Source organism: Sciurus vulgaris (assembly GCF_902686455.1).
Source record: "Sciurus vulgaris genome assembly, chromosome: 4".
Classification (NCBI taxonomy): domain Eukaryota; kingdom Metazoa; phylum Chordata; class Mammalia; order Rodentia; family Sciuridae; genus Sciurus; species Sciurus vulgaris.
Genome location: NC_136464.1, coordinates 29,170,081 through 29,194,073, shown reverse-complemented (window position 1 = coordinate 29,194,073; position 23,993 = coordinate 29,170,081). Strand labels below are relative to the sequence as shown.

The window sequence follows — 23,993 nt, the reverse complement described above, 5'->3', positions numbered from 1 at the left end:
CAGTGGGCACACTCAATAAAAGATGAAAGATATCTTGAAGACAAAGCTGGATGCCCACCTCAGACTTTGTAACTAAAATAAATTCCAGCTACAGCAATGACTTAAACTTAAAATAATGGCACAATGAAGCACTGAAGCATGGGAGATGTTTTTTGATCTTGGGATAGGAAAGGCCTTTCTACGTGGCACCAATCTAAGAAGACATGTTTCCAGCAGCACGATCCACAATAGCCAAGTTATGGGTCTGGTCTAGGTGCCCATCAACAGATGAACAGAAAATGTGGTACATATACACAACACCTTTTTATACAGCCGTAAAGGAGAAATCACATCATCTACAGGAAGATGGATAGAACTGGGGAATACCACATGAAGTGAAACAAGCCACACTCAGGAAGTCTAGGAACCGTAGGTTTTCTCTCATAAGCGGAAGCTAGAGAGGAAAATGGGCTAAAGAGGGAAATTTCATGAAAAAAGGAGGACAGGGACCAGTGAGGAGGGAGAAGAAGGAAGCGGAGGTATCAGGCAATAAAACTGGCTAAATATGTTACGTGCATATATGAGTATATCAAAATAAATCCTACTATTTTATAATTACAATGCACCAATGGAAGTTAATAAAATTAATTTAATAGTGCTAATCTTCTAAACACTGGATAACTTTTAAATAACTTACAGGCATTCCAATAAAAAGCACTTCATGTCAAAATGGTTGAGTCCATATTACTTAACTGTCATTGACCCATATGCTAGATGAACAGGAAAGTGGACAGAATTTTCTAACGAGAGCAATGCTGACGTTACCCGGATATGTTGGAGGTAGAGGGAGAGGTCTCGGATAAAAGATTTAATCAATCTTTCTTGCATTCGGAAATTCTTTTCTGTTTCTTCAAATACTTCATCCTTTATCTGTTCAAAATAAACAAGTGCTGTTAGCAAATTGGACCCTCTCTCAATCTATCTTACTGGCAAAATTATCTTTCTTAAGAACATCTTTCGTTTAAATTTTAAGCCTTTAATGTTCTCCTGAATCACATACTGGATTGAATTTAGACACCTCTGTGTGGCTTGAAAGACCTCCAAAATGCACTTGGGCCTCTTCCCTCCAGCCTGCCTTCCCTCTGCTCTGGTTAGGCTGCCCTCTCCCCCATCCCCCGGCCCTGCTACACCTGCTGACCCAGGGCCTTTCCCTAAGGGGTCTCCCTCCCTGGTAGACCCTGTCCTCTCCCTAGGTCAAACCTGCTCCACTTCCACTAAAGCTCAGATGAACTTTTGGGCCAACTCTTGTTGAAATGTTTTTCTAAGTATCATAGCAATTGGGGAACAAAGTGTAAAACTTAGTGACTGAATGTTTTCTGGCCTGTATTTTCCACTAACTGTCATCGTGAATACATGATACAGCAGACTGCAGCCTGGAGACGTCAGATCTGCTCTCTGCACTGTTGCTGAACTGCTGTTCAAGTCACTCAATCTCCTAACTTTTGTATCCTTATTTGTAACATAAGGTACTCAACTAGTGATCTCTTAAATCCTTTGTAGCTTTAATATGTCTACGATTTTAGTTTTGTCTCCCCAAATAGATTACAGGCTCCCTAGAGGCATTGAAATCACAATAATTATCATATGCTAGCTGATCTGGCCTCCTGATTTGCCTTTGTATATACTGTAAGCAGCTCACCAAGGAACAAATGGAGGGTTGAGGGCTTGGATTCACTTTATCAGCAGCTATTTCCTCTAGCAAAACCAGAGGAGGCACCAAGGAGGGAAGTGTGCCCATCGACTGTTCCCTGGAGCCCTGAAAAGTTGTCAGATGCACCGTGCCTTCGGGGGCAGGGATCTCACCTGGGGAGCAAAGCCGGTGAGGTGCTTCAGGTGACTGCTGACTCGGTTGGATTTCTTGATAATGGAGTGGATGTTCAGCTTGGAAATTTTCTCCATGAGGCTATCTTCATCACCCTTCCGGTACTTGAGCACTAAGGGACAAGTCAAGATGGTCAGTCAAAAAAGCACTTTACTGAGCCTGAATTAAATGAGCCTAACAAACTGAACATATGTACCTTTTCCTGATAAAAAATGAAAACAACAACTCAAACTGGCGCTAGTGTTTGTCATCAATGAGCTTATAACTGAGTAGACAAAATATTAATCCAAATAATCATTTGTGAACAGATTCAATACCTGAAGAACAGCAGAGAGAGGCTGTAGGCAGCTGGGAGAAGAGCTGGAAACGAGGAAAGGGGCCAAGGTGTGAGGGGAAGAACCAAAGGCTGGAGTCAGAAAAGGCCTGAGTCTGATGCCTGGCTCTGCCACTTAGTCGAGGATGGCCTTAAGTAGGCTGTTTTACCTTTTTAAGCCTCATTTTCCTCTTCAATAAAATGCAGAAAGTAATAGTGATTTTGAGCCCTTTAAGACTCCTAAAACAAGCCTCATATACAAATGAGATCTTTATATCCACTGCTCTCACAGGGTTAAGTGCTGTACATTAGTTGTTTGATTAACATTGTCATACATCAGGCACAATCTGCAGAAATGCCCGGAGATAGCAATAGAAGGATTTCAGGGGGAAGACTGAATGGGAGCAGAAAGGACACGTTGTTGTAGAAAATGAAGACTATGTCACATCAGGCGACAGAACCAAGGGAAAGGGCTCCATGGCAGGGAGCTCTCAAAGCCAGTCAGCATCATATACAAGTGTGGGTGAGTGACTGAGGTAGAAGACAGAATGGTTTTAGATAACTTTAGATAAAGTGTGGAGAACAGTAGACAGACAAGCAAAGGTGTAACACTACGTTATGGATTGTCCAAAGTTATGAAAGCAAGTCAATCCCCCAGTCACCATGCTTCGCTGCATGAGTGTTCACATTAGGGCCTCAGTCGACAGAAGAGAAGTAGAAGATCCAGTTCACTCCATGCTATCTAGGAGGAGGGGTGTCTGGTCAACTGACAGTACAATACTGGGAGGGGCAAGGAGGGGCTGGAATGAGGGGACCCAGGGAGGTAGGCAGACTGGGGTTTTCTAAAAGAAGATAAAAAGTCCCAAGTGTACAGGAGGCAGTAAGACCTCCGATTAGGTGTGCACCTGAGCAGGGATGGAAAAAAACTGCCCCAAACGAGAAGAGAGGGAAGGCGTGTGTGTGCAGAGGCCTCCTGGGCAGGCCTGCTCCAGTCTGCCTCATCTGGGGTTAAGACTCTGCCTACTGCTTTGTCACTGGTGCCTTATTTCCAATGGCCCACTGTGGGGCTTTTATTATTTACTACTACTCCTTCCCCCCCCCCCCAATATCACATTTGTCCCAAATTCTACTACCATTTCTTTACCACAACCCTATTACACCTGTCACCTGTCTTGTCCGACCCTGAAGTAATTCTTTCAAGAAGGAAGGCATTTTCATGGGGCACACCTCCGTTTCAGCACTAAAGCTGTGCTTACCCAGATCCTTTCTACGTTTATATTCATTAATGTTCATGTTGATTTCTTTGACAGCAAGGACCGCGTTGGTTAAAGGCACTTTATCTGGGTGGGATTCTGGGGTGGAATTCAGCAGCTCCATTAGCAGCAGTGGGTAGCGCATCACTCTCTGTACTGGTTTGATGAGGAAGGAGCCCAGGTTAATATAATTGGTGCAGCCCCTGTAAGAGAAGGCAAAAAGAACGCCAGTCAGTTGTCCATAGTATACTGTCTCAGGATTCTGTTATTCCTAAATACGGTTCTGTTCCTTTACTCCACTTTCCAGTTTCCTTCATTCAACAAATATAGTTATGCATTGCTCAATGACTGGCCCAGGACCTGAGAAATGTGCTGGCAGGGATTTCGTTGTGCAGACATCACAGAGAGCACTTACACAGACTCAGACTGTGGCCCAGGCAATATGATCCTATGGGTCCACTGCTGTACATGTGGTGGTCTATTGTGAACTAAAAGGTCGTTATGATTAAATACTGGGCATAAATACCAAGTACTGGGAATTCAACAGAGACCTAAAAAGTCCCTGCTATGTTGGGATTAGACAGGCAATAAACAAATAAATACATAAAGTGCTATGGAAAAAATATGGCCAGGTAAGTCTACGTCTAGGTTTCTGTCTATAAAGAAAATAAAGTCATAAAATCAGCATAGCCACATCAGTGTTTATAGCAGCTCAATTCACAACAGCTACACTATGGGAACCAACCCTGGTGACTCTTCATCCAATGAATGAATAAAGAAAATACTGTATACATATACAATGGAATATTACTCAGCCATAAAGAATGAAATTATGGCATTTGGCAGTAAATGGGTAGAACCAGAGACTATCATGTTAAGTGAAATAAATCAATCCCAAAAAAACAAAGGCCAAATGTTCTCTCTGACATGCAGATGCTAACACACAACAAGGGGAGGAGGGAAAAGTAGAAGTTCATCGGATTAGACAAAGGGGAATGAAGGAAAGGGAGAAGGATGAGAATAGGAAAGACAATAGAATGAATTGGACAGAACTTTCCTATGTTCACATATGAATACAGGACCAGCGTAACTCCACATCATGTACAACCACAAAAATGGGAGGTATGAATATATGTCAAAATACACTCTACTGTCATGTATATGTAAGAATAAAACAAAATTTTTTTAATTAAGAAAAGACAGAATAAGCTCATATATCAAGTAGTAAGGCACTTACCATTCACTGTACAGGCTCCTACAGGGCAGCGGGCATGAGGAAAGAGAGAGAGAGCATATTAGAGAGATGACACTGATTTTTTTCATTCTTCTCAGAATGTACCTACTAACTGGGCAAAAATCACTGGATAAAGAAAATGAGGAATGACTATGGAGGCATATCTAGTCTTCTAAAGTTAGTAAGCCCCTAACTTCACTTTGATCTACTTATATGTATATTAGATCTTCATAACTTGCCTAAGACCAGGAGACTCTTACCTAAGAATGTACACTTGGTCTTCTCATATATGTTTTTTTTTTTTTTTTGGTACTAGGCATGAACCCAGGTGCACTAAACCACTAAGTTGCTGAGGCTGGCCTTGAATTTGCAATCCTCCTGCCTTAGCCTCCTTGTTGCTGGGATGACAGGGTTATGCCACCATGCCTGGTTCATATATGTTCTTGTTTATTTAGACCAAACTATCTTCTTGAGTGCTGCTGTTCCTTCTTCTTCTTCTTTGTTCAATACTGGGGGTTGAACCCTGGGCCTTATGTATGCTAGGTAAGTGCTCTAATTCTTGGCTGCTGCTTATGCAAAAATGTTGACTTAATACTTGGTACAGATACAAGTGATTTAAATGGACAAAAATACAAGCAGGAAACCCCTTAAGATTTCCATGAATATAATAGGAAAAGGACAAGCAGGTCATTTAATAAATCATGTTTAAATAAGACAGACAGGTGTCATGAGAAGTCCCAGCAAATACAAGCTGATTGCTACAAGGCAAAACTAAAGAACAATGATAGAAGCAAAGTGGTCAAATCCTACTTGAGATCTGCCAAGGAGCTCTGAAGATGCTTCTGGATCTTCTCATCCTTCTCATAGATTTCCAGCAGTGAAATGGCCTCATCATGATTCTGGCAGTAGACCCTGTATGTTCCCTCAAGTTCATCACGGTGATCGAGAAACACAGGTCCTTGGGAGAGCACACAAGCATACAACAATGTCAGTAACTTTCTTCTCAGTATCATAAAGTGTATCACCAAACTTTAACATCAGCTAAATCCTGTTATAAGACATGATGAGGCTAACCACCAAATTTATAAATTTCCATGTAATAGCTTAAAGTTGGAATCATTTAAAGCAGAGTTAATTAATATTTTACAGAATTAGAGATTAAGCCCAGAGGTTCTTTACCACTGAGCTATATCCTCAGTCCTTTCTATTTCATTTTGAGACAGGGTCTCACTAAGTTGCCCTGCCTGGCCTTGTACTTATGATCCTCCTGCCTCAGCCTCCCATGTAGCTAGGAGCACAGACGTGCACTACTGCACTCAATCCAAGCAAAATTTAGAGAACCACATCATCTAGGTATTTATTTTTTAGAACACACACACAGTTGTTCCCTGAAACAGAGCCTCCAGCCCTTTCCGTTTAAGCACAGTAAGGCATTTACAAGCATCCTACATGTGGGCATGTGATCAGAACCCCATAAAAACCCCCTCCCTCTCTAATCTCCAGGAAAATCTGCAAAGGACAACAAAATCCTTCTACAGCCGTGGTTTCTAACTTTTTAGTTGTGCATAAATTAAAAACATAGGAGGATAAATGTGATTTATTATATTGTAATGTTAAAAAGCACTAATCTATGATATACAACACATGTACTTCTTTACACAGCATTAATCAACAAAATACAGCAATGAGCATGATAATCACCATACTTTCAGTGACATAAGAAACCAGGAAACATTGCTTCTGGTTAAGTGTGACTGAAATTTCAAGATAACTGCAACAATCTAATGTGATATGGACAAGTGACCTCATTTGGTAACAAAGTCACAGTACTACTAATACTTTATGGTTGTTCCTACATTCACACTTTAAAAATGTTAAATTTCAGCTTAAAATTTGTAAAGATAAAGATGTAATCATTTTTTCTAACAAAATTTATATAGTCTGTGAAACCTACTCACAGGCCCCTGGTCCACAGCCAGTTAGGCACATAGTGCTGGTTCCTAAGCAAAGTTCTACAGAACAGTTTCTTTTATAGCTGTTTCCTGAGTGTGCTGTTTCCCTGCCTTGTTAAAATTATTCTTCCTCTTGCCTTTTGTTCCTTCAGTCAATATACTTGGCCCTTCTATCTTCAGCTTGAAGTGTTCCACAAGAAAACACCTCATCCTTGTTCTCCTTCAAATAGGATCCACTTCCCGCTTCTCCCATGACTGACTCTGCGGCTCTGGGCATAACTGTCCCTCAGGGGACCCCAACCCATTCTCTATAATGTCACCTCTGTTCTCATGTTGTGTCCCACAGAACTCCCTTTTCTGGAGATCAGCTCAAGTTAAATTCATTCCCTTATTTATAGTTCCTTTTTATAAGAGAAATTTGACTGTTATCCACTAACTTCTGTGGGGGTCCTCTCTGCCCCATCCTTCATGGAGGAGGAAAGGGTTGACTGCTGGAGGAGGATGTTGGCTGTTTTTCTATCTGTTACTCAAAAAACTTATCTACTCAATAAACACACAAGAGCCAATACTCTTTTTATGAGAGGGGGCGTGACGGGTCCGGGCCACATACCAACTCTGGCCTCTTTACAGCCACCAGTCGCCCAACTCTCTTTTATTTATAGACAGACAGGTAAAGGGGGCAAGGACTGGGAGGAGCTGCTTCTGTGATGGACAGAATAGGGTGGAGTTAGGGGAGTCATCCTCTTAGGGGGAAAATTCCAGAAGGAGACAGGGAACCACTCCCAGTAGCACCACAGTTCCTGGCAGTTTCTAGAAGCCAGGCCTCTGCATTACATGGCTCAACCTAGTCTGATTCTGCTTCCCGCAAACCTCACCACCTGCCACCTCACTTCCATCTCCTGCACTCAACAGACCCAGCCGCAGGAGTGAGGCTGCCTCCTTTTTGATCTTCAGGGCTACTCTGGAATTCCTAAGCCCCCAATGTCCTCATTCTACCATCCCGTATTTCCCTGCCTTTTCCTCTTTGTTCCGCCTTTCTATCCCATTTCCAACTACCTTTCTGAGAACTTTCACTATGTGGTGACTGATCATGATTCACAGCCTCAGTTCACTCTACATCACTGAAACTATCTCTAGTGTTATTCAAACTGTGGGGCATAATCAAAAAATGAGTCATGAAATCTACTTAATGGGTCAATATCAGCATTTTTTTTTTTTTTTTGATGAAATAAAATGGAAAAGAACACATCAGCAGGGCTGGGGCTGTGGCTCAATGGTAGGGCACTTGCCTTGCATGCAAGGGCACTGGGTTTGATCCTCAGCCCCACAAAAATAAATAAAATAAAGGTATTGTGTCCATCTACAACTAAAAATTTAAAAATGTAAAAAAGAACACATCAGAAAACATCAGATACAGTAAAACAACATGTATCCTGTGCCATTATGTAAAACATATCTTCATTTTTTTTCTCCTGTGGAACATGTTTAAAATAACTTAAAATCCCAGCCTGGGTCACATAAACCCCTGGGAAATACACTGTGGAGAGAACAGTTTGAATTGTGTGCAGCCATTCATGAAGCTGAAAAAATGGCACTGAGGAACCAGGGTAGAGAAGATGTGTAATTGCTGGTATCCGATAAACTGTCTCTGGGAAGAGACTGAAGGACAGTAGCCACTGGTGGCTTCTGGTTGAGAAGAGCAGAATGGCTGGGAACAGAGAGGAGGCTTTTCATTAAATGGGTTTTGCACCTTTCTAATTTTGTGCTGTGTAAATGTATTAAAATAAAATTAAACTAAGAATATATTACTCTCTCTCTCTCTGCTTCCTAGCTGCTATAAAGTGACAGCTTTCTTCTGTCAGGTCCTTTTGCCATGATGTTCTGCCTCAACCTGGGCCCAGCACAATGGAGTTGGCTGACTGTGTACTGAACCTTTTAAACCTTTCAGATTAGCTTCAGGCCTCACTTCTTCAAGATCTCACCTCCCAACATCACCACCCTGAGGACCAAACTCACAACATATGAACCTTGGGGGACAAGCCACGTCCATACCTTAGTGCCTGCTACGTGCTAGGTACTGGGAATATAGGGCTTCCACTTCTGCTCACGGGCTGCCTTCTGAGTGGATGCCCTCCTCATTTCCTTTGGGATGCAACCCAGCCACAGGGGGCCTTCTGCAGTGCTCTCCTCGTCCTGCTTAGGCTCTGACATCCTGAGTTGGGTCACAGTTGGATGGATGCCCTCCTTACGTTGCTTAACCTGCGACACCTTGTGCTGAGCCATCTTTAATGCAGAGACATCCTCCTCAGCCTGCGTGAGCCCCACTCCTGCCCGGACACCTCACCCACTCAGGCTCTGCCACTCAGGTCTCCTTACAGCTCAGTGTTCCCTCCCCTCTATGGGTCCTCCCACCTTTTGTTATTTTACAAGTTACTTCTAATGTTTTCTCTATATATTTTAAAATACTGCAGATAATTAACTATGGTTTTCTATTTTTATCCTATTTATATGAAATACATTTGTTCAGGCCATTAAGAATGTTTAATTTAAACAAACAAAAACAAAATCCTAAATAAAAAAAGGAATGTTTCATACATGTTAACATAAATGACACTTAGAAATAAAATAAAATATACTTAAGTTTTTAAAAAATTGCTTATATAGGGGCTGGGGTTGTAGCTCAGTGGCAGAGTGCTTGTTTAGCATGTGTGAGGCACTTGGTTTGATCCCCAGCACCACATAAAAATAAATACATAAAATAAAGGTATTGTGTTCATCTACAACTACAAAATTTTTTTAATTGCTTATATAATTCATGTCAATCCGCCCTCTGCTAATGGTTTCACAAAGCTTTAATTTGCTTTTCTTGTCCTTCTCAGACCCTGCACTTATCAGATGCTCAAATTCTCTCCTTTACCATTATCCACTGAAGGAACTGGCTGGTCTTTGGGGTAGCAGTCTGAAGCCACACTGCAGTGTTCACCTGTACCGAAAGCGCTTCCCCCGGCATGTGACCTGCCGGCAGCCCCTCTGTAAGGCAGCACGGCCTGACCTGGCTTCTGAGTCATTCAGTTTCTACGACTCTCCACCACTTTTACCTCTGTGCCTCAACACATCTAAGCCTGCCACCAGAGCCTTGTTTGACTTAGGACAAGAAATGAAGGGAAGAAGGAAAAATACTAAGTGTCACCCACCAGTGTGATGCAGCCAGACCTGGGGATTTCCAGGAGGCAAGACCTGGAAACTCACTGCAACTCACAAACCTACACTCCAGCTCACCCTGACAAGAACAGCTCAACCTCCGTTTGTGAAAGAAACACCTGCTAACTGACCTGGCCTGCATACAGGTAGAAGAAGCAGGAAGCATGCCACGCTCAGGTCTGGATGGAAAGCCTCTTGGTCAAGCGGTTCCCTGACCCTGACTGTCTGGCCCAGGCCCTCAGCCTCCCCCTTGTCCATTTCATACAAGAACAAACAGTTTGCTATGAACTGTAAAGTCCCATGAGTCATCTTTGATGTGAAGGCGACTAGAGGGGAAAAGTCGCTGGGGAATCTGGTTAACTGGGACCACTAGAGAAAGTTGAACATGACAACAGGTAACGGAACAAACTGGAAGAAAAATGAGTAATTACTTGATTAACCATTAATCCCTCTCATCACTTTTATAATTCAAATAAATGAATTATAGAGACTTATAAAATCTTATAAATTGGTCCTTATGCTTTGTTATTGTATCAAAGTTGGGTCACCAGGGCTTCTTTCTAGTCAACTCAATGTCGGTTTCTCCTTCCTCAAGGGCCCAGGCTGCAGTTTCTCTTCTCTAAAATGACAGACATACAGTTTATTCTATGACTGATACAGAGGTTAGTGGTGTGAGCTTGGATGACAAAGACCTGAGCTGAATGCCAGCCCATCAGCTACGAGCCATGTGTACACAGGCAAATTTCCTTCAGTTTCCTCACCTGTAAAATAAGATTTAAGAGTACCTCAACCTCAGTTGTAGAGAACTGAGATCCAGCTTGATAAACCTCCAGATGGGGGGTGTGATCAACACTCAAGAAACATCAGCAAGGTTGCAGTATCCTTCACCTCCCTCGCTCCCTTTCCCCTTCCCTGGGGAGGACAGAGCCCTCATTTTGTTCCATATCCACTTTTCTCCCAAGTAAGTCAGGGGAATGCTGCCTGGTTTAAGCCAACACCATGACCCCATCCCCCGTTCCAGTGATCAGTTCAGGCACATGACTGGGACTCAGTTTGGGACAATGGCTGGGTCACAACCATCAGTTTGAACGACATTGCACTCTTAGACATCTAAAACTTCTATCACTGACAAACTTCACTACCTCAAAGCAAGCTGAGATAAAAGGAGAGGTGGGGCTCAAGTAACCTCTGAACCAAGTAATTAACATGTCATATTCCTAACATAAGGCTCAGCACCAGGAGGGCCCCTTCCCACCCTACCCACCACTGAAACAATGGCAGGAGCTCATACCTACAGCATCGCTGATTTCCAGGGCAGCTAATAATTGCTTTGAGACCTTAATCACCATTGGCATATTTCCAAAAAGCCCCTCAAAATCGATGTTTGGTACCTGAGAAAGGGAAACAAAGTATAAAGATGCATGAGAATGAAATTAATGGCACATCACTAATATCAGGAATGTCTCTTCAAGGATTACACAGAAAATACCCTAGGTCATTTTCTTTATTTGCTTTTACCAAAATGTTCCTAGAATAGATACATCTGACCTTTATCCCTGATCCACCATACTACAGTTTGGCTCTGGAGTGTCCCCCAGAGGCACCTGTGCTAAAAGGACTGATTGCCAGCCTGAGGCACTATCGGGATGTGGTGGGATCTTTTAAGAGGGAGGAAGGCAGGTCACTGGGGACACGCCCTTCCTGGCTGCCCTGAGGTGAGAAGCTCTGTTCTACCATGCTCTCCCCACCATGATGTTCTGCCTCACCACAAGCCCCAAAGTAATGGAGCCAGTCAATTGTGGACTAAAACCTCTAAAATTGACCCAGAATAAGTCCTTTCTCCTTATAAGTTGATTATCTCAGGTATTGTGTCATAGCAATGGAAAGCTCACTAATACAAACTACTCTTTGTTTCTACCCTACCATCACCTTAGTAAAATGTCTATGGAAACCAACTTAGTCTATAATTATAGTGCAACAGCCATCACAGACTTTATTTCAAACCCAATAAATCTGTGGTGAGAACTCCCACATCCTAATGCTTCAGGTATGGAGGACCACATTCAAAGCCAGGTTAGCTATCTCCCTTAGTTCCCACCTGTGCCTGCTGCAGGGGAATCATAATCCGCTCAATGCACATTTCCAGGTCCCGAATATAGTCTCTTTCTGTCTGAAGAAGTTCTTCCACCACCTTGGCTCTCTTCTCCATCATCCTCTGCTCTGGGTTTTCAGTGGACACAGATCCAGAAGGAGCCACCAGGGAAGAAGACTGAGAGGAGAGGAGCGTCATTTCTAGAAGGAAAAAAGAACTGGTTAGAAACTCTGGGTGTGAGAGCCAGACTCTTCTTCAACAGCTTGAGCTGAGAAGCAGCATTCCTTGAGAGCTAAGGGTCTCTGTTGTTAGCCAGTCATCAGGAAATCTGATTGAATGTGTCAGTTCTAAATACGAATGGATGGAGAGCTTACAAGCCACGCCTGTAGAGAATTCTGTCTGTGCAATACTGTTTCAAGACTGCCCTAAAAAGGAGCCAGCTAACTCAGGAGAACAAATCAGTATTTACAAGTTCTTTGTGAAAGAGACTGGAAAGGGGTGTAGACCTTTTCAGTCAGGCACAATGGAGCACACCTGTAATTCCAGCAGTTCAGGAGGCTGAGACAGGAGATTTGCAAGTTTGAGGTCAGCCTCAGCAACTTTAGACAGGCATTAAGCAACTTAGTGAGAACCTGTCTCAATATGAAACAGGGCTGGGGATGTGGCTTAGTGGTTAAGCATCCCTGGATTTAATCCCTAGTACAAAAAAAAAAAAAAAAAGGAAGAAAGAAAGAAAACTATTTTTCACTTAATCAGCTATAAGACCTGTTCCCTGACCTCAGCAGCATAAATACCAAGCTGGAAAATAAAAACATCCATACTGCACATTAAAAAGAATATTATAGGGAACATATAATGGCAACTTGTCAATGGGAAGATAAGAATTAGGACTCCTCCATCTGAGATCTGGGTGATTGCTGAGTCTGTCATTTTTCAGTTACTGTGATGGTGAATCAACATTAGCAAAAAGTTGGGGGGGAAAAAAAAAAAACCAGCTTAGAGTCTCCTGGTCCAAAGATTAATCAAGACTCACAGCAGGTTTGGTTTCTTCATATGTCCTGGAAGACAGAAACAAAATGCTATAAACATGAAGTTCTTTAATGGTATTTTCAATTATAAGAACTTTTGCAGAACTAGACTGCATGATTCTAAAAATGCAAACAAAATGTACCTCGTTATTAGCTCTTACAACTACCTGTTCCTTAGATGTACAGGATGAGAGTTATTTATGAAGATGGAACAAACATTTGTTCATTTAAAATGCACAACAAATAATAAAATAAGCAACTGAGAAAAAAATTCAACAGGGAAACAATTTCCACTTAGTTTCCTTCAAATTCCTTAAGACCCACTTAAACAATTGCAAATTTGACAAGTAAACAGAGTATGAAGTCTGAGTATGATTGTGAGATGCAAAAACACAAGTCTAACCACTGTGGGAAGCTATAGTGTCTTTCACAGATTTTTATTCTCGAGAAATCTTTCCTACTGCCCCTTCTCTAAGGATTTAGGAATTCCAATGTTTAAAAAAGAATGCAGCCAGATTCTGGTTTCTAAAATCCCTTCTCCACTAAAAGGAAGTAGGGTTCTTTGGAGAAATGGCTAATTTCAGAAATGGGGCAGGTAATGCTACAGGAGCCTGAAACATCCTGTGGCAGAAAGCAAGGAAGACGAGATGGAAGGGGCTCCCACTGACCCACCTGGCACAATCTGAATATGAACCTAAGTAAGTACAGCAACAGATTATAATCCACTGACTAAAATAAAAATCCACAGCAGGGTGTGGTGGCACACGCCTGTAATTACAGCAGCATGGGAGGCTGAGGCAGGAGGATCACAAGTTCAAAGCCAGCCTCAGCAACTCAGTAAGACGCTGTCACTAGATAAAATATGAAAAAGGGCTGGGGATGTGGCTCAGTGTTCAAGTTCCCCTGGTACCAAAAAATAAAATAAATAAATAAATAATGATAAAAATCCATAATTTCACACTGTTAAGTACATAAATAAATAGGGGAGAAACTTTTCCCCTACTTATGGTAGAATATCAATTCACAAATAGTAAAAGAAAGGATGGAGGTAGAAATCACCATTTTGCAACCATCAGAATAAAATTTGGTTCAGGTACAAAAATTACTAATAGATGATTCTGGTGCTACTGGTAATGTTGAATGATGATCAGAATATGTGCATAGTTTTGAATTATTACAAATTACATATTAATTCTAAAAATGGGGAAAAATAGAGAAATGGAAAACACTATGAACTAGTTACCAAACCAACAAGGGAAAAACACACATGTGCTTCCATGTCATGTCTGGGAACAATGCAATATTCCTTGTGCAGTATACCAGTCACAAATGCATGAGTTGACACAAATCTTGAGGAAACATCAAACTTAAATTGAAGATCTGTGTTCTTAAAAATGCAAAGTCATCAAAGACAAATACAAGAAAATACCCCTGAGGAACAGTTCCCACAAAACAAGACTAAGGAAATGACAGTTAAATTCATCCTGATTCTATCTTGTATCCTAATTTGAAGAAAAAAGTTGCTACAAAGGACACTACTAGAACAATGATGTTGCACGCCTATAATCCCAGTGAGATGGGAGGCTGAGACGGGGGGATTGCAAAGTGGGAGGGCAGCCTGGCAACTAAGCAAGACCCTGTATCAAAATGAAATTAAAAAGGCTGGGGATGACGCTCAGTGGTACAGCATCTCTGGATTCAATCCCCAGTAGAACAAAGCAAAGAAACAAAAAAATGAATCATATGCTAATAATTATGACTACATCTGCTGAAAATTTTCTGAAGTGGCAAATCTATTGTGGTCATACAAGAGAGTATCCATGTTCATACAAAATACACACCAAATGGACACAGGAATAAAATGTGCACGGAAGCCTCATACTAAAAGCATACCACATGCAATGTATTCTCGAGTAACTGGGAAGGAAAAAAGATAGGGAGAGACAAAGAATTAAAACAAAACCATGGCAAATACCGGTGACTTTAAGTAAAAGATATAAAGGAGATTCTTTGTATTATTGCCATTTTCTGTAAAGTTGGTATTCAAAGCAAAGTTTAAACAGACATGCTGGGAAAATACCTTTCTTGAAGAAATCTCTTTCTTTTGGTTTTTGGTAGAATGAATGGCAAAATTTCAAGTATAACTCATTTCATCACAATGCTAAATTATGCTTCTAAATTACTTGTGATATAGATATAATATATTTTTTCTCATGTTGCATTTATGAGGCAAGTGCTGTTTTCCGTGAATTACAACCCCAACTCCATAAAATTAGTTCTTAGTGGACTTGTTTTACAGTTTCTTTGCTACTTCAAAGAAATAGGTTCTTGGTTTCAAATATGACAAGTTTAGAAAAGCAATTCATTTTTAATACAAGACTAGAAGGCTTTGGAAAGGGAGAACGTTTACTGAACTCCTACCATATGTAAAGTAATTATAGACTATACTCCTGAATTCATTTCATGTGCACACCAAAACTTTAAAGCAGGTATTATTATTCCTACTTAATAGATTTAAAACCCTAGGCTTTGAGAAGCTGACCAACCCAACTGAGGTTATGCAGTCAGTAAATGGCAGTTCTGGAATTCTGACCGAAATATATTTAAATCCAAATCCTATGTACTTAATCACATGCCATTTTGCATCCCTAGGCTGGGATCCCCACTAGAAAAGGTCAGGGGCCTATTTACTTCAAATTTTAGTAATTCCTGGGACAATATTCTCTCCCAGGATTCAAAGTTCTATTAATTATAGTTGAAAGCACAAAGTACCAGCGAGTACTTAATCATCGGTCAGGAGTAGGCAGAGTATCCAGGGGGTTCAATATTTTTTTTACACTAAAAGTGAGAAAAATAAATAACAAATCTTTTAAACTCTCAGCAAATTTTTTTCCAGATAGGATTTATAACCTTTGAAAACAACCTTTAAAAAACAAAACCCAAAACACTTCAGTGAGATTAAAAATCCCTCTGAGATGTTTTTGCTAAATTGCAGTTTCCTAGGTATCACCCCTAAGAATCTCATTCAGCAAATCTGGGTGGGAACCAACACAAATTTGCAATCTTTAACAAAACCCCAGGTGTTTCCAAAGAGACCAGTGATCTTCAGGCTCCATAAACCTATTAACACTCAGAAAATTTTCAAACATGAAGTCAAATAAAGTTATCTGGCTTGAAATGACTCCACATGTAAGCTGTTTTCCCTTTAGTCCACATAATACGCTAATGAAAAAGTTTGACCTAAGATTACAGCGAGCTGAGGATGTAGCTCAGTAGTTGGGCACTTGCCTAGCATATGTGAGGCCCTGGGTTCCATCCCCAGCACACATGCATGCATACGTGAATTAATAAATCAAATAGATATTTAGTTTCTGGGACAACCAATGAGGGGGAAATGGCCTTTGCCCTCAGTCTGCTGCAGTGGGAACAGGCTCTGAATCTTGGACTTTCCACTTCTTAGCTGGGGACCCCTGGAAATGTTCACCTCTGGGTCTCAATTTCCTCATCTGTAAAATGAGGAGAATACCGGCTTTGCAGAGTCACTGAGGGAATTAAAAAAGGTAGTAACTCAACAAAAGGTAGTCCTTTCCTCAAGATGGGCCAGAATTTGCTGTGTGCGCCATATTAAGATAAAATCCGGAGTAGAAAAATGCCACGTGCATAGACTCGAAAATTTTTTCCTCTGAGACTAATATCTGGGGATTTGCAAGCACATGGAGCAAAGAGACTTGGTATCAGCCCTTGAATAAAATGCGCGGACCAGCTCTCACTTTCTTGCTGGGATGGCCCTAGATGTTGCACTGATTTACTTTCGCTGGGGGGGGGGGGGGGGGGGCCCAACTCCTTGGCGGTGGTTGCTCCCGCCCCAGGGCCATTCCTTCTCAGGTTAGTACACCATCCCCAGGTTCAATTCCCACAGGTCTCAGGAAGGGAGTGCGCTAACCCGCAGCTTCCCGCGACTCTAACACACACTTCAAAGTAGTTAAAGAGCAAAGCCCTGCAAAGCTCTTCCCTCGCCCGGGGACTTTGGTTGTCTTCGTGGGGCGAGGGAAGAGGCCCCAGACCGCCTGGAGGGGGCTTGGGTCCCCCTCCCTTAGCACCGGCTCCCACAGCCCCTGCAGGTACCTGCGGCGCCCAGAGCCCGCTGCGCGCCAACGTTGGGTCCTGGCGTCTGCAGGCCGAGCAGAACCTTCCCTGGGCTCAGGAATGCTCCTCAAGCCCCGAGGGCCATTTGAATAGGGTGGGCACGTCCCCCGGGCTTCCCTCATTTCCATGTGAATCGCCGGAGGCACCCGGGCTATCTCGGCGGGGCCAGCACTAAAGGATGGAGCTGGACTCTGCGCTACCGGACTGAGCTGTCGCAGAGCCGGCCTCACCCTGCGCGCGCAAGGCCCTCCTTTCTGGTGGTTTTCCTTTCCCAGTCCTAAAACCCTCATAATTTCACCTTCCGAGTTTTAAGCCAAGATTATTATCTCTTAATTTTCCTACTCCTTGCTAAGACTCGTTCTGGAGATGATGCCCTTTTCAGGGAAGAATGACAAGGCCACTCCACGCCTTCGGGAAAGAACTCCGAGAAGCGGCGCACTGGCCTGCTCAGGCCTCTCTGCAGTCCCTTTCCCTGGCCAGGCGGCGCCCTCACTTTGCCGGGGTTTTGCCAGACCCCAGACCTTCTACAGTAGGTCCCTAACCCTCAAGCCTAGGAATGAGCGGATCTCAGTCAGGCGGTCCCTCCCCGGGCAGCCAGAACCCAGGAGTAATTCATGGGAACTGGGCGCCCCCTCACACCTAGTGAACGTTGACGCTTTAAAGGAACAGGGGCAGAAGAGCTGCACAGCTTGCCATTTTTGTAAGAAAATGAAGAGAAAGAAAGAAAGGAAAGGAAAAAGAGGGGAAAAGAAGAAAATTTGCAAGCTTCCATACACATTTCTATATATAGGTAAAATATGTAAGTGCATAGAGAAAGGTCAGGAAGAAGAGCCCGCCAATTTCATCAGAGTTTGCCTGAGGGAAGGCTCTGGGATTTGGGGTAGAAGCTGAGTTCAGTGGGGACTTGAGCTCAGTCGGTATTTTGTTTGTGTTTTCAGTGCTGCGGATAGACCTCAGGGCTTCATGCATGCCAGTCATGTACTCCACACTGAGCTACATCGCAGCCCCCAATCAGTACTTTTAATATAACAATAGAACAAGATAGTTTTTTAAACCCATTCTGCTAAAATAAATCACTACTGGTGAACATTTAAGCAACCTGAGAGAAGACAATTTTGGTAAAGAGCCCTTCTCACTACTGCTAAAATCACACCACCACCGTGTAATGTTGGCTCTCGGATGGTGGGCTACCAGAGGCTGCTTCCCTGCACCACTAATACATTTTAGTTTTAAAATGTATTTAAATAAATATTTATAGGACTGTGTGTCACAAGAACTATTCTAGGCACTTTACAAATATTAGGTGTTTTTACCCTTCATAATGATCCTACCATTGTCCCCATTTTGCCCATGAGATAGGAAGAGTAATCGAAAAGCTGCCCCAGTAAGTGGAAGAGTTGTGCTGTGAGCCACCCAGCCCAGTCTCTGCTCTTGGTCAGTAGCTTTCTTATCTCCAGTGCTTTTCCCAGGCACCCAAGTCCTGTGAGTGGTGTCTGTGACTGGGAATCCCACTTCTGGGTTTTGGTAGCCATCTGGTAGTTAGTGATTGGAGTAGGGGTGGATTCTAAAACACAACTCAACCTAATCTGTAGAGCCACAGTCCATGAAACTGTGCACAGTGGTGCATTTGAGCATATTCATATATCTGTATCTATTAAACCTATTGAGTAAAATGTAAATTATAAATCCTTCAGATAGTCAAATGTAGTAGTAGATATTTACACAGTAAATATCCAATAGAGTTCCAGATAAATGATGTGAAATGAAGCAAGTAAAAAGCCTATTTTATCATGTCCTTTAATTTCAAAATGAAAAGAAGAATAAGGAGGAATGAGTCAGCAGCTTAAAAACTAATACTTTCTCTACTTAACAAGCCACACACTCCCACCCTGCACCAGTACTGAGATGAACCCAGGGCCTCACATACACTAGACCAGCACTCTACCACTGATATGACTTCCAGCCCCCAAAATCTTTTAACCCAAGGCTTTACTTTTAGGAATTTATTCTATGTAAATAATTAAATGAGTGCCCAAAATATGTACCTACAGGGATATTCACCAATGTTTTAAAAAATTTAAAAATCACCTGAACAGGAAAAAACAAAATTTCCTCAAAAGGACCCTGGGTAAAATAAGTAATGGCATATTCATATAGTAGAAAACAATTATACCCATTAAGTTATAGAGTTATATTTATTAATATGGAATATCTAATAAATATTAAAAATCAGGATATAAAACAATTTATGAAAAATCGGTTTTGCTAAAAAGGGGATTGTGTTTGTGTGTGTGTGTGTGTGTGTGTGTGTGTGTGTGTGTGTGTGTGTGTAGTCCTGCAAATCGAACCAAGAGGCATTTTACTACTGAGCTACGTCCCTAGTCCTCCTTATTTGAGACAAGTTCTCACTAAGTTGCTTTCCATCCTGCCTCCTGAGCCACTGGGATTACAGATGTGCGCCACTGCATCCAGCTTTAAAAGGGAAACATTCTAAATGCACATATTTGAAAAGGAAAAGTGTTGCAAGTATGGAAATTCTGATTTTTCCCTTTTCACTTATTCTCTTTTCTAGTGTTTCTATGGATAACATGTAATATGACAAAGAATAAGTAGGAAAAAGAATACTTGCTATGAGAATATTTTTTTATTCTTTTTTTTATTATTTAAACAAGTGGGATACATGTTGTTTTTCTATTTGTACATGGAGTCAAGGCATACCATTTGTGTAATCATAAATTTACATAGGGTAATGTTTGATTCATTCTGTTATTTTTTCCCTTCCCCCCACCCCTCTTTTCCCTCTATACAGTCCTTCCTTCCTCCATTCTTACCACCCTCCTTATCCCTATCCCTAAACCTAACCCTAACCCTAACGCTAACCCCTCCTACCCCACATTATATGTCCTCATCTGCTTATCAGCGAGATCATTCGTCCTTTAGTTTTTTGAGATTGGCTTATCTCACTTAGCATGATATTCTCCAATTTCATCCATTTGCCTGCAAATGCCATAATTTTATCATTCTTCATGGTGGAGTAATATTCCATTGTATATGAGAATATTCTTGTTATTAACAGTCAGTTTTCAATTTCCCTGTTCATCCATTTCAAACTCTTTTAAATAATCTGAGTTTTTTCTCCTGACCTAATCCCTTTAAACTGACAAAGAAAATTGGTAATAAAACACTGGTGAAATAACTTGCAAAAACAAAGCCACAGCAATACAATTGTCTGTTTAGCAATCGATCTAGAGGCAATCTTTGTAGCAAACCCTTAGAGGCAGCAGTCTGTAAATCTGCTCATCTTCTCCCAGACCCTTGAGGGATCACAAATCCTGGTTTTCCACATCCCCACACCACTGAGGCCAGCCCCCACCCCCATTCCCATTCCTTTCCGTTAGCACTTACTCCACTTCCATTTGGAAGCAGTTTGTCCTGCTCTATGTAAAACTGAGTGCTGTGGTCACTGGTCACTGACTTCTAGAGCATTCTCAGTGGATCTTTTAGAACACCAGTCCCAGACCTCAGCAGCAACTGAAAGCCTTCCTGGCGGGCAGCATTTCTGCAGTAACTCTTGCCCATTCTGGCAAGCAGCCGCCACGAAAATCCCTGCTAGGAGGGATTCCTCTAGACCTAGCTTAAAGCTTCCCCTCCCCCTTTTCTTCTCCAGGTCCCTTATCTAAGCCAATGAACTAACCAGATCTGCTGTTTAATCAACAACTTTGTAGGCTGCCATGGCAGTGAGCTTTATGATACTAGGAGCAACTGACACACCATTTTTGAGCATTTGCTAAATACACATAAATCCTCAGGAGGTATGCTATTGGTAGGCTTAAAACTGAGATTACTGTTTTTCATCTTTAGGCAGCATATGTAAAATTGTCAACAGGGCAAAGGTTGTTTCTGTAAAGCAATTGATTATATAAAGAAGTTATCACTGTTCAATAAGCAAATTCTGAGTATATGTCAGCCAACAAAATTTTCCATAAAGCGACCCTCAACCTACACACACACCTGCACACGCTCACAACCTGATGTTCTATTTACCAAGTCACTCCAGGGAAAGTTTTATTGTACTCATAAACGGATGGGGAAATTGGGCACAGAAGAAAGAAATGACTTGCACAGAACTGCAGAGATATATAAGACAACCCATTCAAAACCAGCACCCCAAGCCCATGCTTTCCATTAAATGTCAACACCTATTCTGGGTGATACCTCCTCTGCAGAGGAGCAGAGCCATTTCCTGCATATTTCCTTTCGTAACAATAACACTACAGTGAGGTTTCCAAATGTGCTCATCTACATGACCCTCTAGCCATTTTTCTGTCCTCTGTAAAATCAGACTTTCTCCAATTTATGTTAGGTGGTTTACTTTCATTCCTTCCTCTTGCTTTCCTAACAGTTTAACTATCTTTTATAACTTGCCCACCTTCCAGCAATGAGTTGAATAACAATCCTGCTTAAAGCTTTAACTATACAAGTGTATACTTATTTACTAGAGAGCTACCCAGCAAAATGCTGGCAGATGGGGCAAGGGGAGAGAAAGCAGAAAGCCTTTCAAAGCTTCTTTGAGTCCTGGACAAGTCATTTCATCTGTCTGGACTTCAGGAGCAGCAATTCCTGGGGTTAAACTAGATAGTCTCTCAAAATAAGGATATTTCCTAGGGAGATCTATACTTTGATGGTAAATCTGATAAACCGTGGGTTGTGGGGAAAGGTCCCTGTTTCCCTTATCTTGGGTTTCTGGGGAGGGATGTGGAGCTGCTTGTGGGGCATGAGAAGGTGTAATGAATACAGCACTGGAGTGTGGACAAGCCACACCCTGCCTCCCCTCCTACCTGTGTGACTTGGACAAGCCCTGTTCACCTCTCTGGGCTGTTTCCACACATGTGTGACAAAGGGGTTGGACCTCCTTGGTCCCTTCCGGCTCTGGAATTTACATGATTTCCAACTCTTTCACTTCACTTATGCCCCTCGATCTGGTACAAGCACACTGGCCTCTAATTAGTTCCACAGGAGCATCACTTGTGGGGCCTCTGAGGACTCATCCAGACAGTTAGTCACTTCCTGTCAGTGAGCCAAGAGAGCTGGCACTGCTGCTATTATGAAACCTATAGCAACATGGTTTCATGTGTTTCCTCATGACCTCTTGACCCTGAAAGCCCAGCTTGCCTCTGTCTTTTCCATCCTTTCTGCTCACCTCTTTAAGACTCAAGTTCCAGCTTCTCCATGAAGGCTTCTCTCACCCTTGGAGTACTCTAAACTTCACTTCTCAAGTTAAAAACAAAATAATCCCTGCTAGTTGTCTTCTGATATGCATGTTTTGGGCCCTAAAATTAAAAATTTCAATTGATAACACACATTTATTGGGCACCTATTATATGCTACATACTCTATTGGATTCTGGAAACACCACCTTCACTTCCTGCCTTCATGGAGTTTAGACCCCACAGGACCATCCAGCATACCTAATGTGTGCCTAATAGTTATAGTACTTACCACAGGAATTGCATTGAATAAATGGCAGCAATCATGGTGTTCCAAGCGTGTTGCTCTGCTATGATTGTGATGGAAAATACTACACAAAGACTTTTTAAAATCATTAAATACCTTACCTTTTGTCTGCCTTAACTACTATGCTGCCACACCTTGTTAGGATTTAGGACTGTACTGGTCTAACTCAGATTTCAGCCTTTGTCTAAGGTGGGCCTGGATGAATCCCTATCCGTAAAGCACTCAGTAAAGAACCAGAGGAATTCCACATTTTTGCGGGACCAAGTATTGGTATAGGTTGGCAGTAATCAGTGGCATTTTTGTACTTCAGGAGATGCTAAAAGGACATTTCCCCTCACATTTTAACACCTCTGAAATTCACAGCATGTCATAGTTTAATTATCCATCTTCTTTTTAATGGTAAAAGAATGAATTAAAATTATGCAGTCTTTCAATTGATGATGTTATAGATTCAGTGAAATGCAATATATTTTACCAACTTGCCTCCTCTCAGTTTACAAACAGAGGAAAGGAGTTTCTCGATTTGGTGGAACCACCTCTGCTGTAGGACCAGGCATACAAACACATTTTCATTCTACCAGACATGACTACCATCACTGCCACACCCAAGAGGTCTGACAGCCTGATGTTTACACATGGCCTTGGGTACTTTCTGGTTTCAGAGGAAATATCAAATTGGACACTCTGGCATCAGGGACATGCCTTGATTCACCCTCCTCCTCTTCCTCCTGCTCCCGAAACACCTTGGTGTAGATGAGAGACCACACCTAGAACTGCACCTCCTTATCTCCGATTCCTTGCCTTCCCTTGATGCCTCTTCCTTTTCAGAGACCTGGGAGCTCTGTACACCAATATTCCCCCTTGATGGAACATGATGCACAAATAATTTAGGCAACAGCTTGGGAAGAAAACAGTCCAATTTCTTCAGAATGTAACTCATGATTCCAGGAAGTAAGGCCTTTGCATTGGATGGGAGACAGCCAGACTGGAGTGTTCTTGTCTCCAGAGTACATCATTGTCTCTATAGTGTCAATTACCTCCCATCTCTTGAAGAAAAATCGCTCTACATTTATTTCTTCTTGCCTCCACACATTTACTCCTCGCCCCTTTGACTCCTATCCACCCATCCATCTTCAAATATTGGCATCCTGATTTTAGAAGGTAAGCACATGGGGACTCTTCAGCTCTGCCCCCTTCAGCTGTAATCACATCTTTCATACTTTTGCAAAAAGTCTTGTAAAAGTGCTTTATGTGCCCTCCCTGGATGACTTCACTTCCCAGATTCCCTTCTAAATTTTTGGCAGTTAACTCTGCATTCTTATTCCTCTAGTTAAATTATCTTCTCAGTCAACCAGAAACCTCCTCAACAAATCCCATGGCATTATCCTTGAGTCCCCAT

General features: G+C 42.0%; 1 protein-coding gene across 4 annotated transcripts in view; it reads right to left on the bottom strand.

The window, feature by feature from the left end:
• DNMBP (dynamin binding protein) overlaps positions 1–23,993 on the bottom strand; it is a 94,585-nt gene that overhangs the window by 9,945 nt on the left and 60,647 nt on the right. For all 4 annotated transcript variants that reach the window (XM_079138092.1, XM_079138095.1, XM_079138093.1 and 1 more), the window contains 7 exons: positions 11,913–12,106; positions 11,106–11,205; positions 5,472–5,619; positions 4,665–4,682; positions 3,431–3,630; positions 1,843–1,973; positions 805–909 (listed from right to left, as the gene is read on the bottom strand). In XM_079138092.1, coding sequence (XP_078994218.1) covers positions 805–909; positions 1,843–1,973; positions 3,431–3,630; positions 4,665–4,682; positions 5,472–5,619; positions 11,106–11,205; positions 11,913–12,106 — 896 coding nt within the window. The remainder of the gene's footprint in view (positions 1–804; positions 910–1,842; positions 1,974–3,430; positions 3,631–4,664; positions 4,683–5,471; positions 5,620–11,105; positions 11,206–11,912; positions 12,107–23,993) is intronic.